This window comes from Culex quinquefasciatus, chromosome 1 (genome assembly GCF_015732765.1).
Source record: "Culex quinquefasciatus strain JHB chromosome 1, VPISU_Cqui_1.0_pri_paternal, whole genome shotgun sequence".
In the NCBI taxonomy this organism is placed as follows: domain Eukaryota; kingdom Metazoa; phylum Arthropoda; class Insecta; order Diptera; family Culicidae; genus Culex; species Culex quinquefasciatus.
The window spans coordinates 113749323-113773409 of NC_051861.1; the positions used below are offsets into that span (position 1 = coordinate 113749323).

Here is a 24087-nt window from a genome sequence, read left to right on the forward strand (position 1 = left end):
CGTTTGTTGACGTTTTTAACTTTTTTGCTTATTCAGCCTCCTGTGATCAAAACTTGATTTTACGTAACTTTTCCCATACAATCAGCAGATTTTCCGGAATCGGTTCCAGAGTGGCCAATGTTGTAACTTTTTGGCGTAAGAACCTTCCTTGGACTTACAGTATGTAAAAAAAGTATTTACACCCCTTGGGCACTATGCACATTTTGTGATGAAACATGTAAAAAATTTAAAGTTTGACACGAACCTAGTACTACGTTTTGTTCAAAAACTCATGCCAAACATTTTGCTACAAAAATCTCATGAAAAGATGATTTCTATAAAAAGTTATATAACAAATACTATTACGAAAATAAAAAAGGTGCAAAAAAAGTATGTACACCTTTCGAAAAATTAACATAAATAATGTTATTTGTTGACAAATCACCATAAATCCAGTCTCCCAACTCCAAATAGGCATCCTTGACTGATTAAAAAAAGAATTTGGATTGAATATAAAGTTTACTAACTACTTAGTATAAAAGTTTATATAACTCTGGAAATTCTATATAAAACTTATCTAAACTTAATTTTGCAAACTTTTAATTCAAATAAATGTCAATATATTACCACCGAATTGCTAAATAAACATTTTGGAGTGGGTATAACACCGTTTTGGGGGTATTTGTACCGATAGAATAGATTTTTCGTTGGAATTTCGTACCAACCCGGAATTAAGTCGTAGGAAAATCCGCCGGCATCCGAACCGGTCCACGATTCACAAGTCAACCTATGTGGAATCGGAAAGGGCATACAATTTCCGATCTTTTGATACCCAAACATCTAGGTTTTCTTTAAAACCTACGTTTTTAAATACCTAAGCAAAAACGTTGTTATGGTTTCGTTTGAGCAATCTGCCAAAAATGTATGGAATTTCGTAATTTTTGTTCTCGTGGATCAAACTTACTTTTTGCCCAGGTATTTAAAAGGTTGACTTGTGAATCGTGGACCGGTTCGGATGCCGGCGGATTTTCCTACGACGTAATTCCGGGTTGGTACGAAATTCCAACGAAAAATCTATTCTATCGGTACAAATACCCCCAAAACGGTGTTGTTGCGACGTAGTCCGCCGTCAATTAAATCGCGACGCTGCAAGGTACCCCAGATGCCGATGGTCCCACGGACCCGAAGCGTCAGCTGTCACGCGATCTACGATCAGTAGCCGAAAGTAAACATAAAAAGCTTATTCACAAGTCGATCACTAGTTCTACGGTAGACATTGACCCACGTTCCAAATCGCCCCTACGGTGCACTAAAACTGTAAGAATTAAATTTATTGTACTAACCTTGAATTCATCTAATAAAACTACTTTCTACAGCTTGAAGCTGGCACTATCAAAACGCCTGCTGTCGAGACTTGGTGACTCCGAAACCTCTTTCCCATATTAACAGGTGTTATACCCACTCCAAAATGTTTATTTAGCAATTCGGTGGTAATATATTGACATTTATTTGAATTAAAAGTTTGCAAAATTAAGTTTAGATAAGTTTTATATAGAATTTCCAGAGTTATATAAACTTTTATACTAAGTAGTTAGTAAACTTTATATTCAATCCAAATTCTTTTTTTAATCAGTCAAGGATGCCTATTTGGAGTTGGGAGACTGGATTTATGGTGATTGGTCAACAAATAACATTATTTATGTTAATTTTTCGAAAGGTGTACATACTTTTTTTGCACCTTTTTTATTTTCGTAATAGTATTTGTTATATAACTTTTTATAGAAATCATTTTTTCATGAGATTTTTGTAGCAAAATGTTTGGCATGAGTTTGTGAACAAAACGTAGTACTAGGTTCCTGTCAAACTTTTAATTTTTTACATGTTTCATCACAAAATGTGCATAGTGCCCAAGGGGTGTAAATACTTTTTTTACATACTGTATACGAACCCAGCGCAACAAAGAGCACCTCGATCCGACATTCCGTGTTGAATTGATTCGCGTTCGAACAAAACCGTCGAAATTTTTTATATATATAGATATCAATTATTCTTAAATATTCTTAAATATCCCTCAATAGTCTAATTATAAAATTTATAAATTTTATATTTTAAAATTATTTTTTTCAAGTTCCAAAGCCTTTTCTTAAATTCTTTACATTTAAACAAAACTATTTGACAAACAATGAAAAAAAAAATTGAAAGTAATCGCTTTGTTAGATTTTCAAGATATTTTTTCTTTAATTAATTTTGATGCCGTAGCAAAAAAAAAAAACTAAAAATTCCCTTACATTTGTGCTATAAAAAAAAATCCATCTTTTTTCAAAAATATAATTTTTTAACTTCGTGACAAAAAGGAAAAATAATAATTTTCACATTTTATTTAGGTCAGTGTTAAAAAAACTAAACATTGAGTTTTTTTGTTGTGAAAAAAAAAACTGTCCAAACATACATAAATGTCCCATGTGATTTTTTGTGGGTTTTTTGGTTATGGTTCAAATCACTTCTTTTATCATAAAGTTACAAAATAATCAAACCTTTCTTTTGTGGATTTTATGGAGATAAAGTGAAAAGACCCCATTGCTAAATTTGGGACAGGTTTGCTTTTATGGCAACTAAGCGTGGGACAATTATAGAAATTTTTATCAGTTTCTGTTTAATTTCACAGTTTTACACATATTTTAGGTAGAATTTCTCTTAATAGATGTAATATACAACCAACCAAATATTCAACTTTCCAAAAATGTTTTTTTTTCTACTATGATTTTTTGACTGGTTGTTACTATTTTATTATATATAAAAAAATAAAGTTTTATTTTTTTTTAGTTTTGTTTATTTTTCAGTTTATATTTTCCTTTGATATTTTTTTATTTTTAGTTTCGAAAGCAATTAAAACCTTTTAAAAATTATAAAATTTTTGGGAATATTAGAAACCATTAAAAAATTATTTTTTTTTTATAAATTTGAAATTTTCCCATGAAAGGATTACTGTTTTCATGGTAAAAGAATTATGTTTTTTATTTAAATTTTTTAAAGAAAGGCTTTTTATTTTCAAATTTTCTTGGGACCAAGTTGGTATTTTTCTGTTGTTGTTAAGTTTTTACAACAAAAATATTAATATTTTTGCAATTTAGGCCATTTGGTACATTTTTGTTTTGTTTTCTATACCTCTTAAATTTTTACCTGGTCGACAATTATAATTTTGGGCCGCAGATTTTTTTATTGATCCAATTCTAATTTTATTTAAAAAATCAAAAAAACAAATCTGGTGGTTAAATAAATAACCAAAAAAATAATTAATGTAGGATGTTTATTCCTTGTATTTTAAATAAATTGAAAAACTTGTTAAGTAAGAAATAAAACTTGGGGAATTTTTTTCATGAGTTCATGAATATTTTGACACTGTTTAATAGTTTAAAATTTTGAAAAACAAGCTCAAACAAGTTAAAATAAAAAATAATAAATTTCATTTAAGAAGTAAACATATATAAACTTAAAACACATTTTATTAAATGAAATATCAATTATTTCACGAAAAAAATGTTTGTTTTTGGGTTTCCGTCTTATTTCGATTCTGTAAAACGCATAATAAATGTTCGATTTTCTAAAAATACAAAAATATTTTAAGTGATTTGCAATGTATATTAGCCAAGTTTTTTCCTTGCATTTTTTTTACTAAAAACTTTTACAGCAATTGGCTGAGCGTTTTTTTTTTTTTTTTCAAAATAAAAACTAAAAATAAATATTTAATTTTCGTAAAAAAATAAATTAAATATTTTCTCTTAAAAATATGAACTAATCGTCGTTTTTGTAAAACTTTGTTCCTGATTTTATAATTTTGTTTTTTTATTGAAAAGGTCATCAAATTTCTTCGAATTTTTTGCAAATAAAAATTACAAAAAAAAGTTAATAAGAAAATTCTAGAAAATAATTAATTTGTTAAAACTAATTTAAAAAAAAATTGTTTTATCAAATCCTAATGATTTTAAAGATTTTAATGTTTATTAATATTTAAATCTTTAAAATAATTAGGATTTGATAAAACAACACCAAAACATTATTCTTCAAAACAAATCTTTAGTTACAAAGTCACCCCACCGTTCGCAACGTCCCACTCGTCCATATACTTACAATGGGCATATAATTGTACGCCTGATTGATGGGCAGACTAAAATCCCCGTTGCTGGACGGGATGTAGAACGTCATGTACGGAATGAGCCGCCGGTTCCGATCCACGGTGGTCGAATTGCTCCCAACGACCGACGGGCTGTCCACCCGGGCCGTAAGTCGAGGTGGAGGTCGTCCTCCGCCACCACCGGGGACAAGTCCTTTAACTCCGGAAGCGTAGCGCCGTAGGGCGGGATGGTTCGGTCCGGGCGGAGGGGGTGGAACTGGTCCAAGAGGTCGCAGGTGCCGGGGTCCGTTGCCGTCCGATACGGAGATCGAGGTGACCTCCTGCGTGGTGATCAGCGTTGCGATGATGGCTGGGGAAGAGAAAGATTGAGGTTAGATTTGGGTGTGACTTAAAGTCCATAACTACTCCCAACGAATCCAGATTCGTTCTCTCATTCTACCCATAAGTAAGACTCCAAGCTGTGTGTGTCCACTTGGATTTGGGGTGACATTGCCACCGAGACTGCTGCTGCTGCGGTCAGAGGGGGGATTTGCTCATGTGGGAATCCACAACTCCCAGAACAGGCAGCAGCATAAAACATGCATGAAATCAATTTCAATTTCTGGGCTTTAGCTGCTGGCCGGACTCCCCCCCTTCCAAAAAACGACGAAACGACCAAGTTAGACCATAGTTCCGGGAATTATGCGCCGGGTGTTTAATTTATATGTACTCCTTAAAACTACTTCATCTTTTTAAGAGAGAGAGAGATTGAGAGAAGGGGGGGGGGGGTAGTCTAAAGACCACCCCCGAACTTTCCGGAGAACGTGGAACAACTCGGTTCACCGCCACGAGTCCACAACGGGGTACATTTGTGTTGTACAATACAACAGAATCCGTCTTGTTGCTTTCTGGGGTTGGAAGTCCCACATGAGTGGTCCTCCCTCAAACTAGACTCTCGAAAGAGTCACGAAAAGTTTGTTTTACACGCGCGTTTGGCAGGTTGGCGTAGCAGGAACATATCGGAAAGTTTCTGCTTAATTTCTGGGTTGGAGATTGTTATGGGTTTTGCTTGTTATGAATAGTTCACTGTTTCTCTTTTTTTTGCAATTATACTCTGCAAGTAAAAAAGATTCATTCGATTTTTTTTTTTCTTTTTTATGCAATTCCTCTTGACCCTGTATTTTTGCCTTCCTCACCTTACTGAGGAAAGGCTATAAAATCACTCAGAAAACGAACTTCTTAGTTTTACCTCCTAGACCCACCTTCATGTATACATATCGACTCAGAATCAAATTCTGAGCAAATGTCTGTGTGTGTGTGTGTGTGTGTGTGTGTGTGTGTGTGTGTGTGTAGGGATGTGGGTCTGTGCACCAAAAAATATGCACTCGATTATCTCAGCACTGGCTTAACCGATTTGGACCGTTTTGGTCTCTTTCGATTCGTCTTGAAGTCCCATAAGTCCCTATTGAAAATTATGAAGTTTAGTAAAGTACTTCAAAAGTTATGCTAAAAAAACGATTTTGGCGTATGTCCGGAAGATTGTAAAAAGGGTGGTTTTTGTAAGAAACCCTGTCATGTTATACATTTTCAGAAAGGTATTAAAAAGACCTTTCCAATGAGCCCAAAACGTTGAAGATCTGATAACCCTATCAAAAGTTATTAGCACTTAAGTGTTATTTATACACTTTTTAGAGGCCGGATCTCAGATATTTCAGTAAAAATGATGTCCGGGTCCATCATGCGACCCATCGTTAGTTAGATAATCGAAAGACCTTTCAAATGAGCCTTAAACATCAAGGATCTGACAACCCTTTTAAAAGTTATTGGCACTTAAGTGTTATTTATACACTTTTTAGAGGTTTGATTTCAGATATTGTGATAAAAATATTGTCTGAATCTTCCATGCGAACTATCGTTGGATAGGTTTTTTTTTATCAGACCTTGCCGATGAGCTAGAAATATTGATGGTCTGCGAACCATATCAAAAGAAATGAGTAATAAAGTTGATTTGTTAAACATGTTAAGGGGGAATGTTGCTATTTTTACTGAATGTATTGACTTTATGAATATGAGGAAGGCACCAACCACCTAAAGGTGGATTAAGTAGCGTTTTTCAAATATAGATACAAATATGTAAACCTACACACCATTTGAGGTAAAATTACAAACCCCTTTCAAACACAAACCCGGAGCCGGGGCACATAATGTAAAAATGTGCAAGTTTTCCTCTAATAGTATGTAAATTTACTTCATTTTTGCATATGGTGTAAAATTACGTTAAAAAGATCTAATCTAATCTAATCTAATCAAACACAAGCGCAGCCAGTCCGAAGAAAGCATCCTGGAAGAACATGTGATTAGATTACGCCACATGCTCTTTCTTGTCAATATTAATGATTGCAGTACATTCGAGCATCCCCGAAACGTATTACACTCATAAAAGCGGCCAGGCCTACTGCGTTGCATTAACCGCAGAGAGAATTCTGTGAACGGATCACATTTCACAGAATCTACAGGGGAGGAAGGATGCGTGGACATACCGTACCAAACGCTCCGGATCATTTTTTATGTGGTGTGTTTTATATGTGCAGTTTTTGTAAGTGTCGTGAGATTTTGCAATTTGATCATTTAGTATAGGGGAAGGGTAGGATAAAGGAATCGGATTAGGATTAAAATGAATCATATAGTGAAAAGTTAAATACAATTGAGCATTGAATTAAAAAATAATTCCAAGAAGCTGCAAAATAATTAACTATTAAAAATCAAGTACTCCAGACGGTCCCATTGCTGAAGTTGTAATTTTCATTAGATTATGCAATTTGATTATATTGATATTGAGGAATTGTAGGATAAAGGAAAAGGAGTAGGAGAGGGAATATGAAAATTATAGTAGAAAAATAAATACAAATAAGTAGTAAATTTAAAGTTGATTCCAGGAAGCTGTGAAATAAATAACATTGTTTTAATGGACAAATGGTTCATACGGTTCCATTGCTGAAATTGTAAGTGTCATTAGTTTATGCAATTTGATCGTTTATGGTATGGGTGAATGGTGGGAAGAAGGAAAAAGTATTGGATAAGGTGTAAAATTACGTTAAAAAAGGTGTAAAATTACGTTAAAAAGATGTAAATTTACTCCACAAAAAGGAAAAGATTTCTGTCTTCTCTTTTCAGCATAAATTGAATTAGAAGTACCGTCAGTGGGGGTGACATTGGGTCTGTGGGGTGAGATTGGGTCAAAGTGATTTTTTACGGATTTTACCATTTCTCAGGTTCTTCTCAATGAAACTGAAATCTGTGAAAAGGGTTGTGTAGGGGACATCTTAAGATGACTTCGCTGAAAAAATCTCGTTCCTAGAACAAATCCTGTTATTTTGACAGCTGTCTAAAGTTGGGGTACGTTTTTGGCCAAAAATGACCTCTCGAAAATCATGTATCTAATATTTTTGTTAGAATTGCTCGAAAACTACCCAAATGTTTGAAAATCTCCACATCAAACATTGTAGCGTGTCAATACAATTCCCTCGAACAAGAAACACTGTTGGATGACTTGTTTTTACCATATCGTTGTATTTGAGCATCATTTTAGTTTCATTTGACCCAATGTCACCCCCTCTAAGGGTGTTGGGTCAATTTTCAAACTATTAGCATTTAAAGTAGTGTTCATCAAAATCCACCATATTTTGGGAAAATGTTAGTAAACTATCTAAGAACAAATCTACGTTGAAAGATTTTCGATGTTATTTAAATTGTTTTTGTTATTAAGAAATTACGAGAGGTGTATCGTTTTTTGACTCATAGTCACCCCCACTGACGGTACATCAAACATTGATAAACAATCATATTCATGCATTTTTTGTATTACACAGTAAAAAAATCATGGTAATATTTCTTATAGGTCAAAATAAATGTGTAATTTTACCACAGAAAATTTGTAATTTTACCTCTTTTCTGGTGTGATGTAACTTTTTCAGTCTAAATCGAGGCAAAATCACAATATAAAAGAGGTAATATTCAACCTTCCAAAATCACACCATACACAATTTTTGCTGTGTATTTTGCATTGAATTTTGTGTTTTCACTACTTTCTAAGTTAGAAAAACACACAATTTCATTTGAAACATGTGTTTCTATTGTCTTAAATGTGTTTTTGCTTCGTGGATTGACTTTCTTACGTTACAACGAAAATTTGATTATATTTATCCAATTTAACTTCTGCATAGTAAAAAAAGATTCGGAAGGTGTAATTTTGGAAGGTTGAACATTACCTCTTTTATGATGTAACTTTACACAGAAAAAAATGATGGTAATATTCATCAGGAAATGATGACAGATTTTGTGTAAAAAAAATGTGTATTATTGCATCAGGAACTGCTAGATTTTCATCAGATTTTGGTGAATTTTCATCAGGTCATTTTCATATCATCAAAAAATGTGTTATTTTACCTCTGAAAATGTGTAACTTTACCACTTTTCTGGTGTAATGCCAGTTTTTCAGTCTAAGTTGAGGTAAACTTACAACTTACAACATTGAAGAGGTAATAATCAACCTTCCAAATTTATACTAATTTTTGCTGTGTGGTGACATCAGAAACTGGTAAATTTTTGTCAGGTTTTTACTCATTTTTTAGGTAGCATTACTCAACAAAGAGGTAATATTGAACCAACCAAATTTTCAACCTTCCAAAATTAAACTTTTTTTCTGTGTATCTTGAGAAGGAATATTCTTATTGATTTGGTATCTTCGGCAAAGTTGTAGGTTATAATAAGGTTGTAGGTTGTCAAAAGGTACTAAAAAAATGTGCGAATATATTTTCAGGAACTTAAAAAGGCTTCAGGAACTTAAATCTGGCACAGGAGCCATGAATTTTTGAAAAAAATCCGATTTCTGGAAAACATCTAAAAATTGTCAAACAAAATTTTATAAATCATTTTTAAGGTGCGAGTTCAAATTTTGCAATCGAAAATGACTCAACACATTTTTTGACAAAGTGCGTCGTTTTCATAATATAGACATTTTCTGACGGATTCTTCTAATATTTTTTTTAAATTCAAATAATTGATTGAGGGAAAGCACTCCCGTGAAACACATTGTTGAAAAACTGCGAAAATTTCTTTTTTTTTTTTTGACATTGTTCGTTTTTTTTATTTGTTGTTTTTTTACTTTGTTGGTCAGACTGCTGGTTCCTTAAATAGGTTAATTTTAACAAAAATAGTTCAGATATAAAACAATCTAGCTCAAAAATATAAATGTCTTATTCAAAAAATAAAAAGTTATAAAAAATATTCATTGATTCCTGTAATATTACTTTTTTTTTCTTTGTGGATAAGGTTTTTTTAGCCCTTTCAAAAGATACTCTTGATTCTAAAATTTCTAAAAAATTAAAAAGTAGGTAGTTTGAGATTTTGACTTTTAGTGTTGAAATGTCAATTAAATCAGAGATTTTGTTCTGTGTTCATTTTTTTTAAAAAGACTTTGTTTTTTTTTTTCTTTTTTCAAAAGAAATTTTTCTATTATTCATAAATTATTTCAAAATCACATATAAAATGAAACAAAAGTTAATAAAAGCATGAGCATGAGCATGAGAGATCACCCATGGTTGCCCCTCCGTTGCTGAACAGAACCGTAATATCCTTTCAGCACTACTGATTATAGGCTTCGACGATCTAGTGGTGTTTCCCTTATCAACAGCATGTATGAATGCGCTGAAAAGATAAAACACCATGATTGCTAAAGCTAGATCAGTTGCGAATAGGTAACAGTCATTGGCCACCAACGGCGCCCGCCATGTCAGTTTGTAGACCTCGATTTTAAGGGACGGGAATGTTAGTTAGCGCAGGTTGCTACTAGGGCAGCTGATTTACTCTGTGCTTACACCCCACGAGCGCCAGGAACCTGAAAACTTGTTAGTAGGATAGGGTGTTTGGTCAGGATTCATCATAGAAGATGATGATGCGACCCAAAATCATAGTGTTTGTTAAAAGATGTTATATATTATTCTCAAGGCAAACAATCGGATGCTGCGGATGAGACATTTCCCGTTTATCGGTTGTTAAATTTTAAATGAAATGGTCTAGTCTTAGACAGCCGGCTGTGGAAAGATAGAACAAAAATCATTTGTAATTAAAGGATGAAGGATTAAACAATGTAACTTTTAACTTGAGATGATTTTACGAGTTTTAAATGATTGATGTTCAGTGAGGTACTGATTAACGGTGCGAACGACGAGTTTCGATGTGTATAGAGCTGAAATGGTATGATAGGGTGTTGATAGGGTCAAATAAAACTGGCTAGCTGTCATCGGGACAGCCAAAGCCAGCCGCACCTTCACACGCACGCGAGAAAAACGAAAAACACACCGACGGCGGACGCGAAAATTCTTACGACCCTACGGAAAGGAATCGCAAATCTGACTGGCTCAACTGTCATCGAGACAGCCAAAGCCAGCTGCACCTTCACACGCACACACGCACGCCAAAAAAAAACGAAAAACACACCGACGGCGGACGCGAAAATTTTACGACCCTACGGAAAGGAATCGCAAATCTGACTGGCTCAACTGTCATCGGGACAGCAAAAGCCAGCCGCACCTTCACACGCACACACGCACGCCAAAAACGAAAAACACACCGACGGCGGACGCGAAAATTCTACGACCCTACGGAAAGGAATCGCAAATCTGACTGGCTCAACTGTCATCGGGACAGCAAAAGCCAGCCGCACCTTCACACGCACACACGCACGCGAGAAAAACGAAAAACACACCGACGGCGGACGCGAAAATTCTTACGACCCTACGGAAAGGAATCGCAAATCTGACTGGCTCAACTGTCATCGAGACAGCCAAAGCCAGCTGCACCTTCACACGCACACACGCACGCCAAAAAAACGAAAAACACACCGACGGCGGACGCGAAAATTTTACGACCCTACGGAAAGGAATCGCAAATCTGACTGGCTCAACTGTCATCGGGACAGCAAAAGCCAGCCGCACCTTCACACGCACACACGCACGCCAAAAAAACGAAAAACACACCGACGGCGGACGCGAAAATTTTACGACCCTACGGAAAGGAATCGCAAATCTGACTGGCTCAACTGTCATCGGGACAGCAAAAGCCAGCCACACCTTCACACGCACACACGCACGCCAAAAAAACGAAAAACACACCGACGGCGGACGCGAAAATTCTACGACCCTACGGAAAGGAATCGCAAATCTGACTCTATAAAATGAAACAAAAGTTAATAAAAAGATAGAAAGTGAAAAAAAAAAATAAATGTGAATAAAAAAAATAAGGTACATCAGACAATAGTTCGAAACCCTTAAAAACTTTTAGTGATTCATGAAATAAGTGTGAAATTTATAACTAAATATATTCGTATAAAATTTGGTGGTTTGATTAAGTTTTTTGAAATTGATTTTTTTTCGGGACTTGAGAATTTGTTTTGAGAAACTAAATGTGTAATTTTTACTTTAAAAAATTGTTAATTTACATGTATTGCGTGTAAATCTAAAAATTCACAAAAAAATAAGATTAAATTGCATAACATAAAAAGAACAAAGAAGTTAATTGATGCAGCCAAAGGCATAAGTCTTTAAAAATATATGAAAACGGCATTACTGTAATTTTCGGTAAGTTTTTCGTAAATCTTGAATTTGAAGTTGAAGTATTTATTGAGCTGTCAAACATTACTGAAATTTCAGCAGATTTTCACTTGCTGAAATATTGAACAGTGCAGATTTCAATTAAATTCAATGCTGAGAGTTTGGTGTGTACACCGAACCAAATATCAACTGAAGCTCAGCGATACGAAATTTGGTGTGGAAAAAAACACTTTTTAAAAGTTAGAAAGTTTAGGTTTAGAGTAACAATTAATTTTGGACTGAAAATTTTATTTACAAAAAACGTTAAACAATTATTTTTGTTGTAGAAAAATATGTAAATTTAGTATAACTTAAAAGCTCTGTTTTGAAAAAATATTTTTTATTTTTGATAATAAAATTAAACTGATTGACTGATAAACAGAAAAATGTGTTATTTTTTGTTATTACCATTAATTAAGCCAAAAAGTTTTTTTTGATCAAAAAATTCCTAAACTTGTCAAAATGTGGTAAATCACATTTTCAGTTATTCCCAGTGGGAATGTTCTCCAATTGTCTAGATTGAAAGTTTAAGTCTAATTGCGTTCAAAAATATAAAAAAATAGTTTTTTTCTAAGTTCAGAAAATAAACTAAATAATACAAGAACACACATGAAACTTCTAATGGCTCCCTTTGGTATGGTATGTCCACGCATCCTTCCTCCCTTGTTGATTTTGAGAAATGTTATCCGTTCACAGAATTCTCTCTGCGGTGAACACACAACACGGTAAGGCTGGCTGGCATGCTTTCGTCGGACTGGCTGCGTATGTGTTAAATTAGATTTGAACAAATTAAATAATAACAGTACAGTGATTTATAGAAAGTATCAACTAATAATTTGGCTAACCCACGTTTCTAACGATTTATTTTTCTCTTCTTATTTTTTACAGGTAAGCCAAACTGTAATTCAAATTTGCGTAAGTACGATGTAATCAGAATGTTTAATTACTACTACCCTCATGCTATAATGATGCCGGTATAAACTCACTCACATTAACTCAACAAAAAATCATCATTCCATCTGTTCTGCAAGCCTCATTTCTCCCACACTCAAAAGCACGCAAAAAAATCGCACAACAGAAGAACATACACACTCAAACAAATTAACTCTCACCCACGCGCGGGCGTGCACACCTCGAAAAGTACGTAATCGTCCGTACATAAATTTAATTATACGAAACATACATAATTCATGTAATTAATTGATTCACAATCATAATTTATGTTTCTGACTCCCGAAAAAAAAAATAACGCGATCGTGAACGCATTTTCCCCTTTCCAAAATTCCTTTTAATTTTTGAATAAAAAGGAAGAGAAGGGGCCAAAAGTTTCCCCAATCTTGTGGGATGTTGTTTTCGAAATCAACTCAATTTTCGAAAAAATAAATGGAACTGAGTACCGAAAAAAACGGGAACAATCGTTCTCACCGGCGCCACCACCCCCTCATTAATTGTGAAAAATCACGGAAAATTAATCAGCAGTTGCAAAATTAATGTTTTTTTTTCTCCGTCCCCCTTCCCCAAAGGGGAATACTGTTGCGAGTTGTGATTTTTTCCGTTGTGCTGAAAAAAAAACTAAAATTGCGACAATTTACTGATTTTGACAAATTTTCAATCAAAATCAACCATCCACGCGCCATAAAAAATGCTTTTGTCAGAAGTGGGATTCGAACCCACGCCTACAGAGTAGACTACGACCTGAACGTAGCGCCTTAGACCGCTCGGCCATCCTGACTTGCTGGGAGTGGGGAGTGCCGGACACGACCGGCTGCTCTCCCGCGCACACCCAACTCTCAAGCAGGGCAGATGAGCACAGTTCGCAGCCAGTCTAAGTGGCTTGAACAGAGACTCTCGGCAATCGTTTATCATCGCGCTCTCTCTCGTTCTTTCTCTCTAAGCCGGCCGGCTTTCTGACGCACGCACACACACGCATGATACCAAATCAACCATGTGGGAGCTATTAATAGCTCGCGCGCGTTTACTTCCTGCTGCTGCTGGGTTTCGTGAGAGATGGGTGTGTGTTTGTGTGTGTGTTCTAGTCGGGTGTGTGAGGTAATAAATAAAAAAGTGGAATAACGAAAGGAAGAGTGAGAAACGGAATGATGCAAAAAGGTAGAAAATAGATTTTTTTTTGCGAGTGTGTTGTGAGTTCATATTTCACGCAAAAACTTCTTCGTTGAGTTGTAGTGACTCGATTAGCTTGTATGTTTTATGGCTTGTAATTTCGGCAAGCAAAATCTTCGGATCAATCCGAAGATTTTTTTTGAATATAAGGTGATTAATCTTAATTTTTGTTTTGAAATCTATATCTTTGGATGTTTTCAATCAAGCATTATTATTTTCAATTTTATTATTTATGACAGGTTCGGATCACGAAATATCAAACAAAATCATTAGACTATTTGGTGTTGAAGATGAGTTTTACTTTAAAAACCAATATAAACTTGACCTAGGATTATCTCGATTTTTTTAATTTTTTTTTTTTTTTCGTTTTCAGACAATTATTATATTTGAGTATTGCAAAGACATGCGCATTTTAAAATGATTTCAAAATACTGTAATCATTCAAAAAATCAACACCTCAATACATGTCAGATGTAAAGCACAGTCCAGGCTAGATTATCCGAAATCCTCGGGAAAAAATCAGTCTTACTTTGGGTCGTTGAGTTCAAATTTGACCCCAAAAAGGCTCTCAAATGTGATTAGGAAATTTTAGATTCAGGATGGCGGCCAAAATTGCTATGATAAAATATTGAGAAAATGCTTTTGTTTTAAAAGTAACAAAATAAAAAATACGATTTTTTTTGCCCATGACATGATTATGCGAAGTTCATAAAAAAAAAAAAACTTTGGATAATTGAGTCTGGACGATATTTGAACAATATTTAGACTCCGTCTCTTTCAATCAGGTGACGAATAATGTTAGGGGAACTATACCCTTTTTCAGCCTATTTCTATTATCGGCCTATCAGCACTTTGATCATGAATTACAGCTTTCATAAAGTGTTTTTGACTGTTCCAAAGTAATAAATAACTCAAATAAAAGTAAGCAAGCAATTCTCCATTGTTGATACATCTGAAAATGTTGATTTAATAGCGGAAAACGACAAAAGTGATGAGAATGGGTCGAACGGCTTAGAGTGATTAAAATGGGTATATTTCCTCTACTTCCATTTTTTTCTATCTTCTATCAAATTACGACATTATGAACCGTTTTATAGATTTCGAATTTTTGGCCATTGAATTTTCAATAGACATGAAAATCAAGCCTCCTGATTTTCGGTTCAAAGTCCAGAAATCACTCACTCATTGCCAGGGATGGTATTTTCTCGTTTCCTCGCCGATGGCGAGGGCTTTTAAATATCGTCCCTCGCTCAAATCATCAAATTTTCGGCGTTCTCCCAAAACTGCATCAAGAGAGCGAAGCGAAAACGACGCCGATGAAATAGCGAGCAACGAACAAACCGATGCGTAAGACGGAAAAAAATCTCTCACACGGCCAGTCCCCTCGCTCAAAAAGCAAGAGAAAGAGCAATCGTGAAATTCTCTCGCCCGTAAGCCCTGTAGAAATGAGTTAATTTGTGTGCGTGAGCTCCAGTGTATGTATACAGCAATTTCGTGTGCGTGTCTCTCCGGTTGGAACGATAATTCCATCGGAGCCAGCGATACGGTATTTCTCGTCGGTTCGTTGGGCTTTCGATATTCGCGATAGCAAGCCGACCATCACTCGGCTGCGAAAGAGAAGAGTCACAAACGAATATTGTCGGGAGGAGAGAATTCAACGAAATACCAGCGCGTCGCTCTTTTGGTGGAATTTGCTGTCAAATGTATCTTTGATGTTGTGTTATCAACAAATAAGATTAAAAGCATTGATTTTATACAATTTTAAACATAATCCAAACAAGCTCGAGTTCAAACTACTTTGAGTCAGTTTTGAGCGACATAGCCCAATCGGCCTCTTTGAACCATTCTCTATACTAAACGATTGGAGTGAGAGGGAGAGCGAAGAGAGTGAGCGTTCAGTAGCGATTTGCGTGGAAGTGAAAAACGGTATGAAACGGTCAGGGGAGTTATGCGTCGCTTTTGATTTTTGCTCGCAAGTGAATAAGTCTTTTTAGAGGAATTTTTTTTAAGAGTTTTTTTGAATAAATTTTCAGATATTTTTAAATAAGCAAAAAGATTTGTGTTGTACAAAAATAAACAATATTTCTTTTCAATCTTTTTTTCAAATTACGGAACAATTTCAAAGCTTTTAATTCTCAATAGCCAAATTGCAAAAAGCCTTGCTTAGGATTTCAATAATTCTAATTGACCACCTGTCTTTTTTTCAGCTGAATTGGAGCAATTCTCTACGAAATCGGTCGATTTCGAACATTTTTATTTTTTGAATTTTTTGATTGGGCTCAAACTTTGTGGGGGCCTTCCCCATGACCAAAGAAGCTATTTTGTGTCATTGGTTCACCCATACAAGTCTCCATACAATTTTGGCAGCTGTCCATACAAAAATGGTACGTAAATATTTAAACAGCTGTAACTTTTGAGTGAATTTTCTGATCAATTTCGTGTCTTCGGCAAAGTTGTAGGTTTTGTTAAGGACTATTGAGGAAAAAAAAATAGATAAACGGAAAAAAATGCCGATTTTTTAATTAACTTTTTTGTCACAAAAACTCAATTTCCCAAAATACTTGTTTTTTGATTTTCGAGAATTTTTGATATGTTTTAGGGGATAAAAATCCGCAACTTTTAAGCTATATAGAAGTATGGTAAGAAAATCTGTCGCCGAGTTATGATTTTTTGAAAAAATAATGATTTTTGAAACAAAAAACTAAATTTTATACCAAAAAACAATTTACCAAATTTTTTTTATGTAAAATTGAATTTGCAATCGAAAAGTACTTTACTGATTTTTTGATAAAGGGCTCCATTTTAAGATATATCCACCGAAATTTTGATTTTAACGAAATGTTTGCAGTTTTTCGATTTTTAAAAATAGTGACCATGAGTGACCACTTCTAAAAATATGTTTTTGAAAAGTTCAGAAAATTTGCAATGAAATTGTCTACGAGACATTGAAGATTGGCTTAAAGAAAAAGAAACATGAAAACTGAAGTTAATATTAAATGTTTGACCTTTTTAACATGTTAGTCTTGATTTACAAAATTTTCCGAAAAATTTTTTAGAAGACTTCTCAACTGTTTTCAAAATAATTCATTTTACTGATAAAATGATTCCTTACGAAAAAAAAGTAAGTTGTGAAAAAATAACACAAAATCAAAAAATTACTATTTTTAATGCATAGAACAGAAAAATATTCAAAAAATATTGTAAAATTTTTGGGGAAGCAAAACATCTCTAGATCAAAATATGCTCAATGCTCAAAAATGTCTGCGTCTGAGATACTTATTTAAAAAATTTACTCAGTGGACATTTTCTTCTATTTCTGCTAATTAAATTGTTTGTGGGAGTATTGACTGGGTTATCTATTTAGCATTTTTTTACTCTTTTTTTTTATACCTCGTCATAGGCAAAAAAAATCTTATTTAAAAATAAATTTTAGTGGTGAACAATTTTAAGATTACTGCATTTTTTTTGTTCGATTTGTTGGCACGAAAAATAAATACGAATGTTTAGAAATTTTAAAATGATTGAGCGCATCCTTTCCACATTCATTAAATGAAAAATATAAAATGTAACAAAAATGCTAGACTTTCAATATTTCGCTTTCTGGGTTTCGAATTTGCACCATGATTACGAAAACACCTGTTTTGGCGAAAATTGAATCGGCCAGCCCCACTGCGTTGGTTTTACCGCAGAGAGGATTCGGCGAACGGATCACTTTTCACTGAATCTATCGGAGTTGAAGGGTGCGTGGACATACCGTACCAAGGGCTCCAATTTATGATTGAATTGGTGTTGTGTAGAAACCTTCTACTGGCCTGTTTTTACGCAAAATTTGGATTTTTTTGATAGACTGACTTTAAGGTTTACAACTTTCAATTCTTATTTCGTGTTTTAAAAATTTCGATTTCTAGGTTATTTTTAAAATTTCTTTCCATACAATTAGATTGTTATGTTTTGGATTGGAAAAGATATCAGAATTAATTTATTTAAAACTTTTCCAATAATGTTTAAGTAGATACTTTTGATTGTTACGATCTCTCCCGCGAACAACTCAATTCCGACGCCATTGTCAAAAGGCAATGAATCTTATCGGGAGACTCCCGATTCTCTCAGTACAGCAAAAACAGCATATACTTAATTATCACCCCCTCTTTTCCCTCTCCTTAATGCGGGAGTGAGGAACGCATATCTGACATGTCTCATTAATGACCATCCGGTAATGAATTGAATTAATCTCGATTCTTTTTTTTTTTGTTGTTGTTTTCTGACTCTCGCCCATTTTTCTGGTGATGTCGCTCTTTTTCTTTCCGTGTCGATCCCCCCTCTCCTCGTGATTCCTGTTAATGTTAATGATTTTTTTTTGCGTCGTGTTTGAGTTGTTCATAAATGCAGCAGGATGTGCCAAAGGATATTATTTATGGATCAACGGGGAACTCTTCCCGCGCGTAATGAATAATTCACTGCCCCTCCGATTAATGCACTCGTTTCTTCGGTGGATTGCGGTGCATTTTGAACAATTTTGAGAAAAAAAAATTCAAAAAATTCACGGAAGGTGATCCGAAATTGAAAGGAACATAAAAAGACCCAACAATTTAATAAGACTCATTGCATGCACTTTTGCTCCCCCAGACGAGCGAGTTTGTCATCCAAATAAATGATAATTTTTATAGATTTTACTTTTTATGCAAAAGTGGCGCGGCGCAGAAATAAAAGTGAATGGCGGTGGCGAAAACAAAAAGAAGAAAAAAGTGAGCGACGTGACGTCCGGGTTCGAAGAAAGATCCGTCCAATGTCCGATGGCCAATGACGGAGAAAATGAGTGAAGGATTTGCATAACAATATAAAATGAGCCCCGGCGATCTGGATTGTGCGGTTGTGGCCGGTGCTGCTGGGGACACATTAACATGCCATGTGAAGTGGTCAGAGCGGTATGATTTGCACGTGGAAAGGATTATATTATGAGGAGATGAAAACAATAAAAAAAAGTGATGTCGTGAAAAGAATGGAATGAAACTAGAGCAGTGAAAAGTGAGATTATGACATAAAATAGACGATTAATTAAAGTGGAAAAATTCAGTGAATTTTATTACATATTTTAGAAAGCGAAATTAATCTTAAAATTAAAATACCAAACCATTACCCCAGAAAGTATTCGTGTCTGCCTGTACCTTTGACATTCAAATTAAATTGATAGTAAATGGCAGTGTTGCCAGACTGATAAAAGAGCAGTTTACCCTAAAATAATTTAATTTCTGTGTATATTAAATTATGATACGTTCTGATTGATTTGAACTTTTCAACAAAGTTATTTGTATTGTTTGAAAAAAATTGAAAAAATGGTTACACTTTGAAAAATTGCCCGCTTTTACACGCAAAATAACCGTTTTTAAATGTTTTATTTAATTTTTTTTGTCACAAATAGTAAATTTCTTAAAATTCGTATTTTTTTATGTTTTATACAGTGGACTCTCTCGTTGTCGATATTGTAGAGACCATCGAGAGAGTTATCAAATTATAGAATTAAAAATCAAAGCATGCTTCTTGAAGGGACTGAAAATATATGTTTAAGTGGACTTAAAATTGCACCTTTTTAGCCATACAGAATTACGAACAAAAATGAATCACCGAGATTCAAATATTCTAAAATATTTAAGCCATTGCCGTTCAAGAGCCAAACGACATGCGACACCTAGTGTTGAGTAGCAGAACAAAGCGAAGAATGTCGATTGAAATTTTCGCCCTTTGAGGTTATGTATGCGAATTCTGTTTTGTTACATTTCAGCGTTCAAAACAACTTTTGACCAAAAATTCGAGCTGATACTTTGTTAACTTTTGATGCTCTATCATTTTAAACAATATTATTTTTTCAAAATTATTTTTTTTTTCAAACTTTTTTTATTGCATTAATTTATAGAGGGCAAAAAGTTTACACTCCTACTACTTGATTTTTTTCTCAAAAGTTGTTCTAAGAGCTGTAAATTCAATTTTAAGTTTGCATTCCTATGTAACCGAACAGCGAAATTTGAATCGTCATTCTTCGATGCTTTGCGCCATCTGCCGGAATTATGGAGCTTTTAATCGCGAATTGCAAATTTATTTCAAGCATTTGTCTGAAACTGAATTTCCCAAATAACGTTTTTTTTTTGTTTTCGAGATTTTTTGATGATGTTTTAGAAAAATAGTGATTTTTGGACAAAAAGTTTGTTATGTTGCAATGAATTTGCAATTGAAAAGTACTTTACAGATTTTTTGATAAGGTGCCTCGTTTTCAAGATAAAGCCACGGAAAGTTTGATTTCAGCGAAATATTTGCAGTGTTTGGATTTTTTAAATAGTGACCATGAGTGACCCTTTCTGAATTTTTTTTTTCAGGTCCAGAAATTTGCTATAAAATTGTTTATAAAGAGACATTGAAGATTGGACCACTGGTTGATGAGAAACAACAGCTTAAAGAAAAAGATTCCGATCTTTTCGAAAACATTTTGAAATATTAGCCTTAATTAAAAAAAATATATATTTTTTTACGAAAATTTCACGAATGATTCATTTTTTAACATTCGTTTTTGGTCCCCGTTAAACACATCCAAAAATCTCAAAAATCAAAAAAAAAATACGTATTTTGTTAACCCTCTACTGCCCAATTTTTTTTTCGAAAATATTTATTTTTCCCGTGTTCAGGAGGTCATTTTGAGCAACTTTTGTTGTACGAAAAACTTTACTTCTCTTGTTTTATGTTTTTTTTGCTTCATTTTTTGTATTTTAATTTGCATTTATCTTGTTTAGTTTATGTTTGTTTTTGGTAGTATTTGTCCTACTCTACCACCTAATATAATTACATTTCGCCTATCTAATTTTTTCACGTTTTTACAGTCACTTTTTCAATTTTTTGCATGTTTTTCACATTTTCTGCTATAGAATCGCACCATCATCATTTAAATTGCAAAAAAAAATGCGTAGAGGCATATTCTGGGACACTACAAAAATTACTGCATACTTCTTTTTACTAAAATATAGGAAATTTTAGTAAAAAACACAACCAAAATCGACCCTTAAAAAATGACATTTTTAAAAACATTGGCAAAGTCACATCAAACAAGTTAAACTTCCAACCCTGAAGTTTTCTAAAATTTTAAGAGTTCTTCTTTCCAATGCTTCTTAAAGATCAAATCGGTTGGAAAATGGTTTTTTCGGTGATTTTTCAGATCGAAGCCCGTCTAAAGGCGGGGTTAGGTTGTAGAGGGTTAAATTCAGTAAAGAAAAGTTAATTCAAAATCGGTAAATCTATTTTTTTAGAATAATCCACCTTAATACCTACAATTTGGTCCAAGACATCAGATTGATCAGAAAATTCCATCAAAAGTTACAGATTTACGAACCATTTTTGTATGAACAGCTGCCAAAATTGTATGACTAATGACCAATTTGAAATGACACAAAATGGCTTCTTTGGTCATAGGGAAGGGCTCCACAGAGTTTGAGTCAATTAAAAAAAAATACAAATGAAATCCATTTCCGGTTTTGGTAAAGAGTTTATCAGAGGCTAAAAAAAAAAATAAAAATCATTGAAAAAAAAAATTAAAATTTGAAAAAAAATGTTGTTGACTTTTTAAAATACATTCTGTAACGTTTATTTTCATATTTTTATTGAAATATGGACATTGTCAAATTTAGAATTTTGGGACCACAGATCAGAGGAAGAAAAAAAAAAATAAAAAAAATATAAATTCATTGAAAATTTGCAATTTCTGTTGTTATAGTCTAGACTCCATTTTCCGACGTCTCGGTTATCCGATGGTTTGTGTGGATCTTTGGATAATCGCTCTAATTATTTTTATTTTATTTTTTGCTATTAAAATAGAAATAAAAATATTCAAAACAAATATTAACATTTGTTTCAAAGGATAAATGTCAATATGTTGAAAGTCAGAATTTTTCTCAAAAAACTTTTCAATAAACTGCTCATGTTTTAATTAGGCCGTTGCAAATATTTTTCAAAGTTTATGTCGCCTCCCCCTTCAAAATCGGTCTGAAAAATCAGGGGGCAAAAAAAATATTTTTCCAAAAAACTTCAAAATTTCCATGAAAATAGAAGTCTAATCAACTGAAAACAATCAAAAATGCAGTTTTCTGCATTGATATTCATATTTAGCATATTTGGGCTTGTTTAAAAATGTTTTGAATTTTTATGAAATTCCAATGTACAGCACCGCAAAAAATTTATTTTTCGCAAAAAAAAAAAAATTTCGTCAATACTTAGATATTTTGGAAACTAATGAAGGCAAAACAACTGGACAGGAGTATAATGCATTTAAAAACACTTTTTTCATTAAAATGTTGAAACCATGGCTCGTAATTTCAATTTTTATACTTTTTTATTTTTTTGCCCCCTCGACTTTGGTCAGAGTCGAGGGACATAAACTTCAAAAAATATTTGCAACGGCCTTAGTAGAAGAAAAAAATTAAAAAAAATTAAAAATGTTGCTATGACAGCGATAATCCAAATTGTAATGAGGCCAAACTTTTTCTCAAAACTTTTTTTCGTAAAATCGCGATAACTCGTGATTTTTATAAGCAAAGCCCTTATGTGTATGCATCAAAAATTTTGTAATTGTCTGCTCTACAACTTTATAGAACATTGTTACAGTCTAAAAAATAACCCTGCAAAGTTAGAACAAACACGAAATTTTAAAATGAAAATTTTTGTTCTAAATGAAAAAAATACCCTTCTGGGTCAATGTACAGTCGACTCTCTGGCTGTCGATCTTCTCGATATCAATAATTCTCCATCTATCGATGAATTCTTCAGTCCCTTCAATCTGCATACTTCAATTATCTTCATTCCTCGATATTTTCCCTTGCTTGAAGGATCTCTTTCTCGACGGTCCCTTGGATTCTGTTTGCTTTAAAAATCTCTTCCGGTTGTCAATAATTTCACTTTCTCATGGCTTGCATAGACATTTTTCTTAACGAAACGAAGCTTTGAAGGGTGTTTGACATTAGTTTGTTTTTGTTTGATGGACGTTGCCATGATTATCTCCCATAGCTTAGTATCAAGAAAAAAATATGTTCAATCGAGTCTTCATTTTGCATCGTTCTGTAAACTGATGATTCTCTTCCTCGACGGTCCCTTGGATATTGACAAGCAGAGAGTCGACTGTAGATTCTAAAAGTAATTTAAATTTCCCTTAAAATGATAAGTTCCAAAAAAATTTACAGTCGAGTAACGGAAAATTGCAGAGTTTTTAAAACTTGTTTAGAGGTTTTTTCGATGAAAAATACGTTTTTTTCGGAAATCTGAGTACGCCATCAAATCGGGCGTCTAATTTTACATAAAAGTCCTTTTGACACAAAATTTCTATCTCATCACCGTTTAAGGCTGCAAATTATTAAAAAAACACCTCAAAAATGGAAGAGGTCGTACTGCCACTCCGTCACGAGATATATTAAAAAACGGACCTCGGATTCGCGATCAGGGACAAAAGTTACCCCGTAGTACAAAGTTTCACGCAAATCGAAGAGGGGTCGGGGCAACTTTTCCCGATATAGTATGAGTTGGTAGAGAATTACCCATATATTATTTATCATAAGTTTTCTTGACTTTTTCCAGAGATCTCAACCAGATATTAACCATTTGACCCGATAACTCTGCCCAACTGCACCACTTTTTATATTGAATCCGGTTGTACCGTCGGAATCCGGTTCCACAATTAGAACACGTTTCACAGCTGACATAAACACACGGCCAGGCAGTGCACGCGTTCAACTTTTCCTTTTTTTTCCTTCTCCTGTCCAAACAACAATCAACAATCACCACGGCAGTCAGCGACGCCGTTGTTGATGGAATGACCTGTGCCACACTTGGAGTTTGCCGTCACCGCACACTTGAAGGTTGTCCAAGTCATCAGTTTTGCACACACTCTTTTAAAGGTAGCTTATAAGGTGCCCAACTTCCGCCACCAGCGACCGCACTCTTGAAACACCTGAGAACTGCTCCAGTTCTTCAATAGTGCGCGCTGGCGAGTGAGATCAGAGGAGGTCGCCGACAGGCAGGAGTCACTTTTGAGAAAGGGCTAATTGAAGAGCCAGCTCTTGATTCAATGTTGCGCAACTTGCGTCCACCATGTAAGCAGAGTTCGCGCAGCGATCTGCGCGAACCTTCGTCGTGACCGATCCGACAGGGGTAGAACCCCATGTCCCAATGTACCGCGCAAAAATGCTACGTGCGGTTGTG

At 34.2% G+C, this 24087-nt stretch overlaps 2 protein-coding genes and 1 non-coding gene across 3 annotated transcripts in view; 1 reads left to right on the forward strand and 2 right to left on the reverse strand.

The window, feature by feature from the left end:
* The window catches only part of LOC6045627, a 342844-nt gene that overhangs the window by 21034 nt on the left and 297723 nt on the right, over window positions 1-24087 (forward strand). The gene's annotated exons all lie outside the window — the stretch shown is intronic.
* The window catches only part of LOC6048774, a 307506-nt gene that overhangs the window by 16632 nt on the left and 266787 nt on the right, over window positions 1-24087 (reverse strand). Inside the window, exon 3 of the mRNA XM_038249557.1 lies at window positions 4108-4460. Coding sequence (XP_038105485.1) covers window positions 4108-4460 — 353 coding nt within the window. The remainder of the gene's footprint in view (window positions 1-4107; window positions 4461-24087) is intronic.
* Trnal-cag lies at window positions 13389-13471 on the reverse strand. Its single transcript has one exon. It is a non-coding gene; the product is annotated as a tRNA-Leu (tRNA).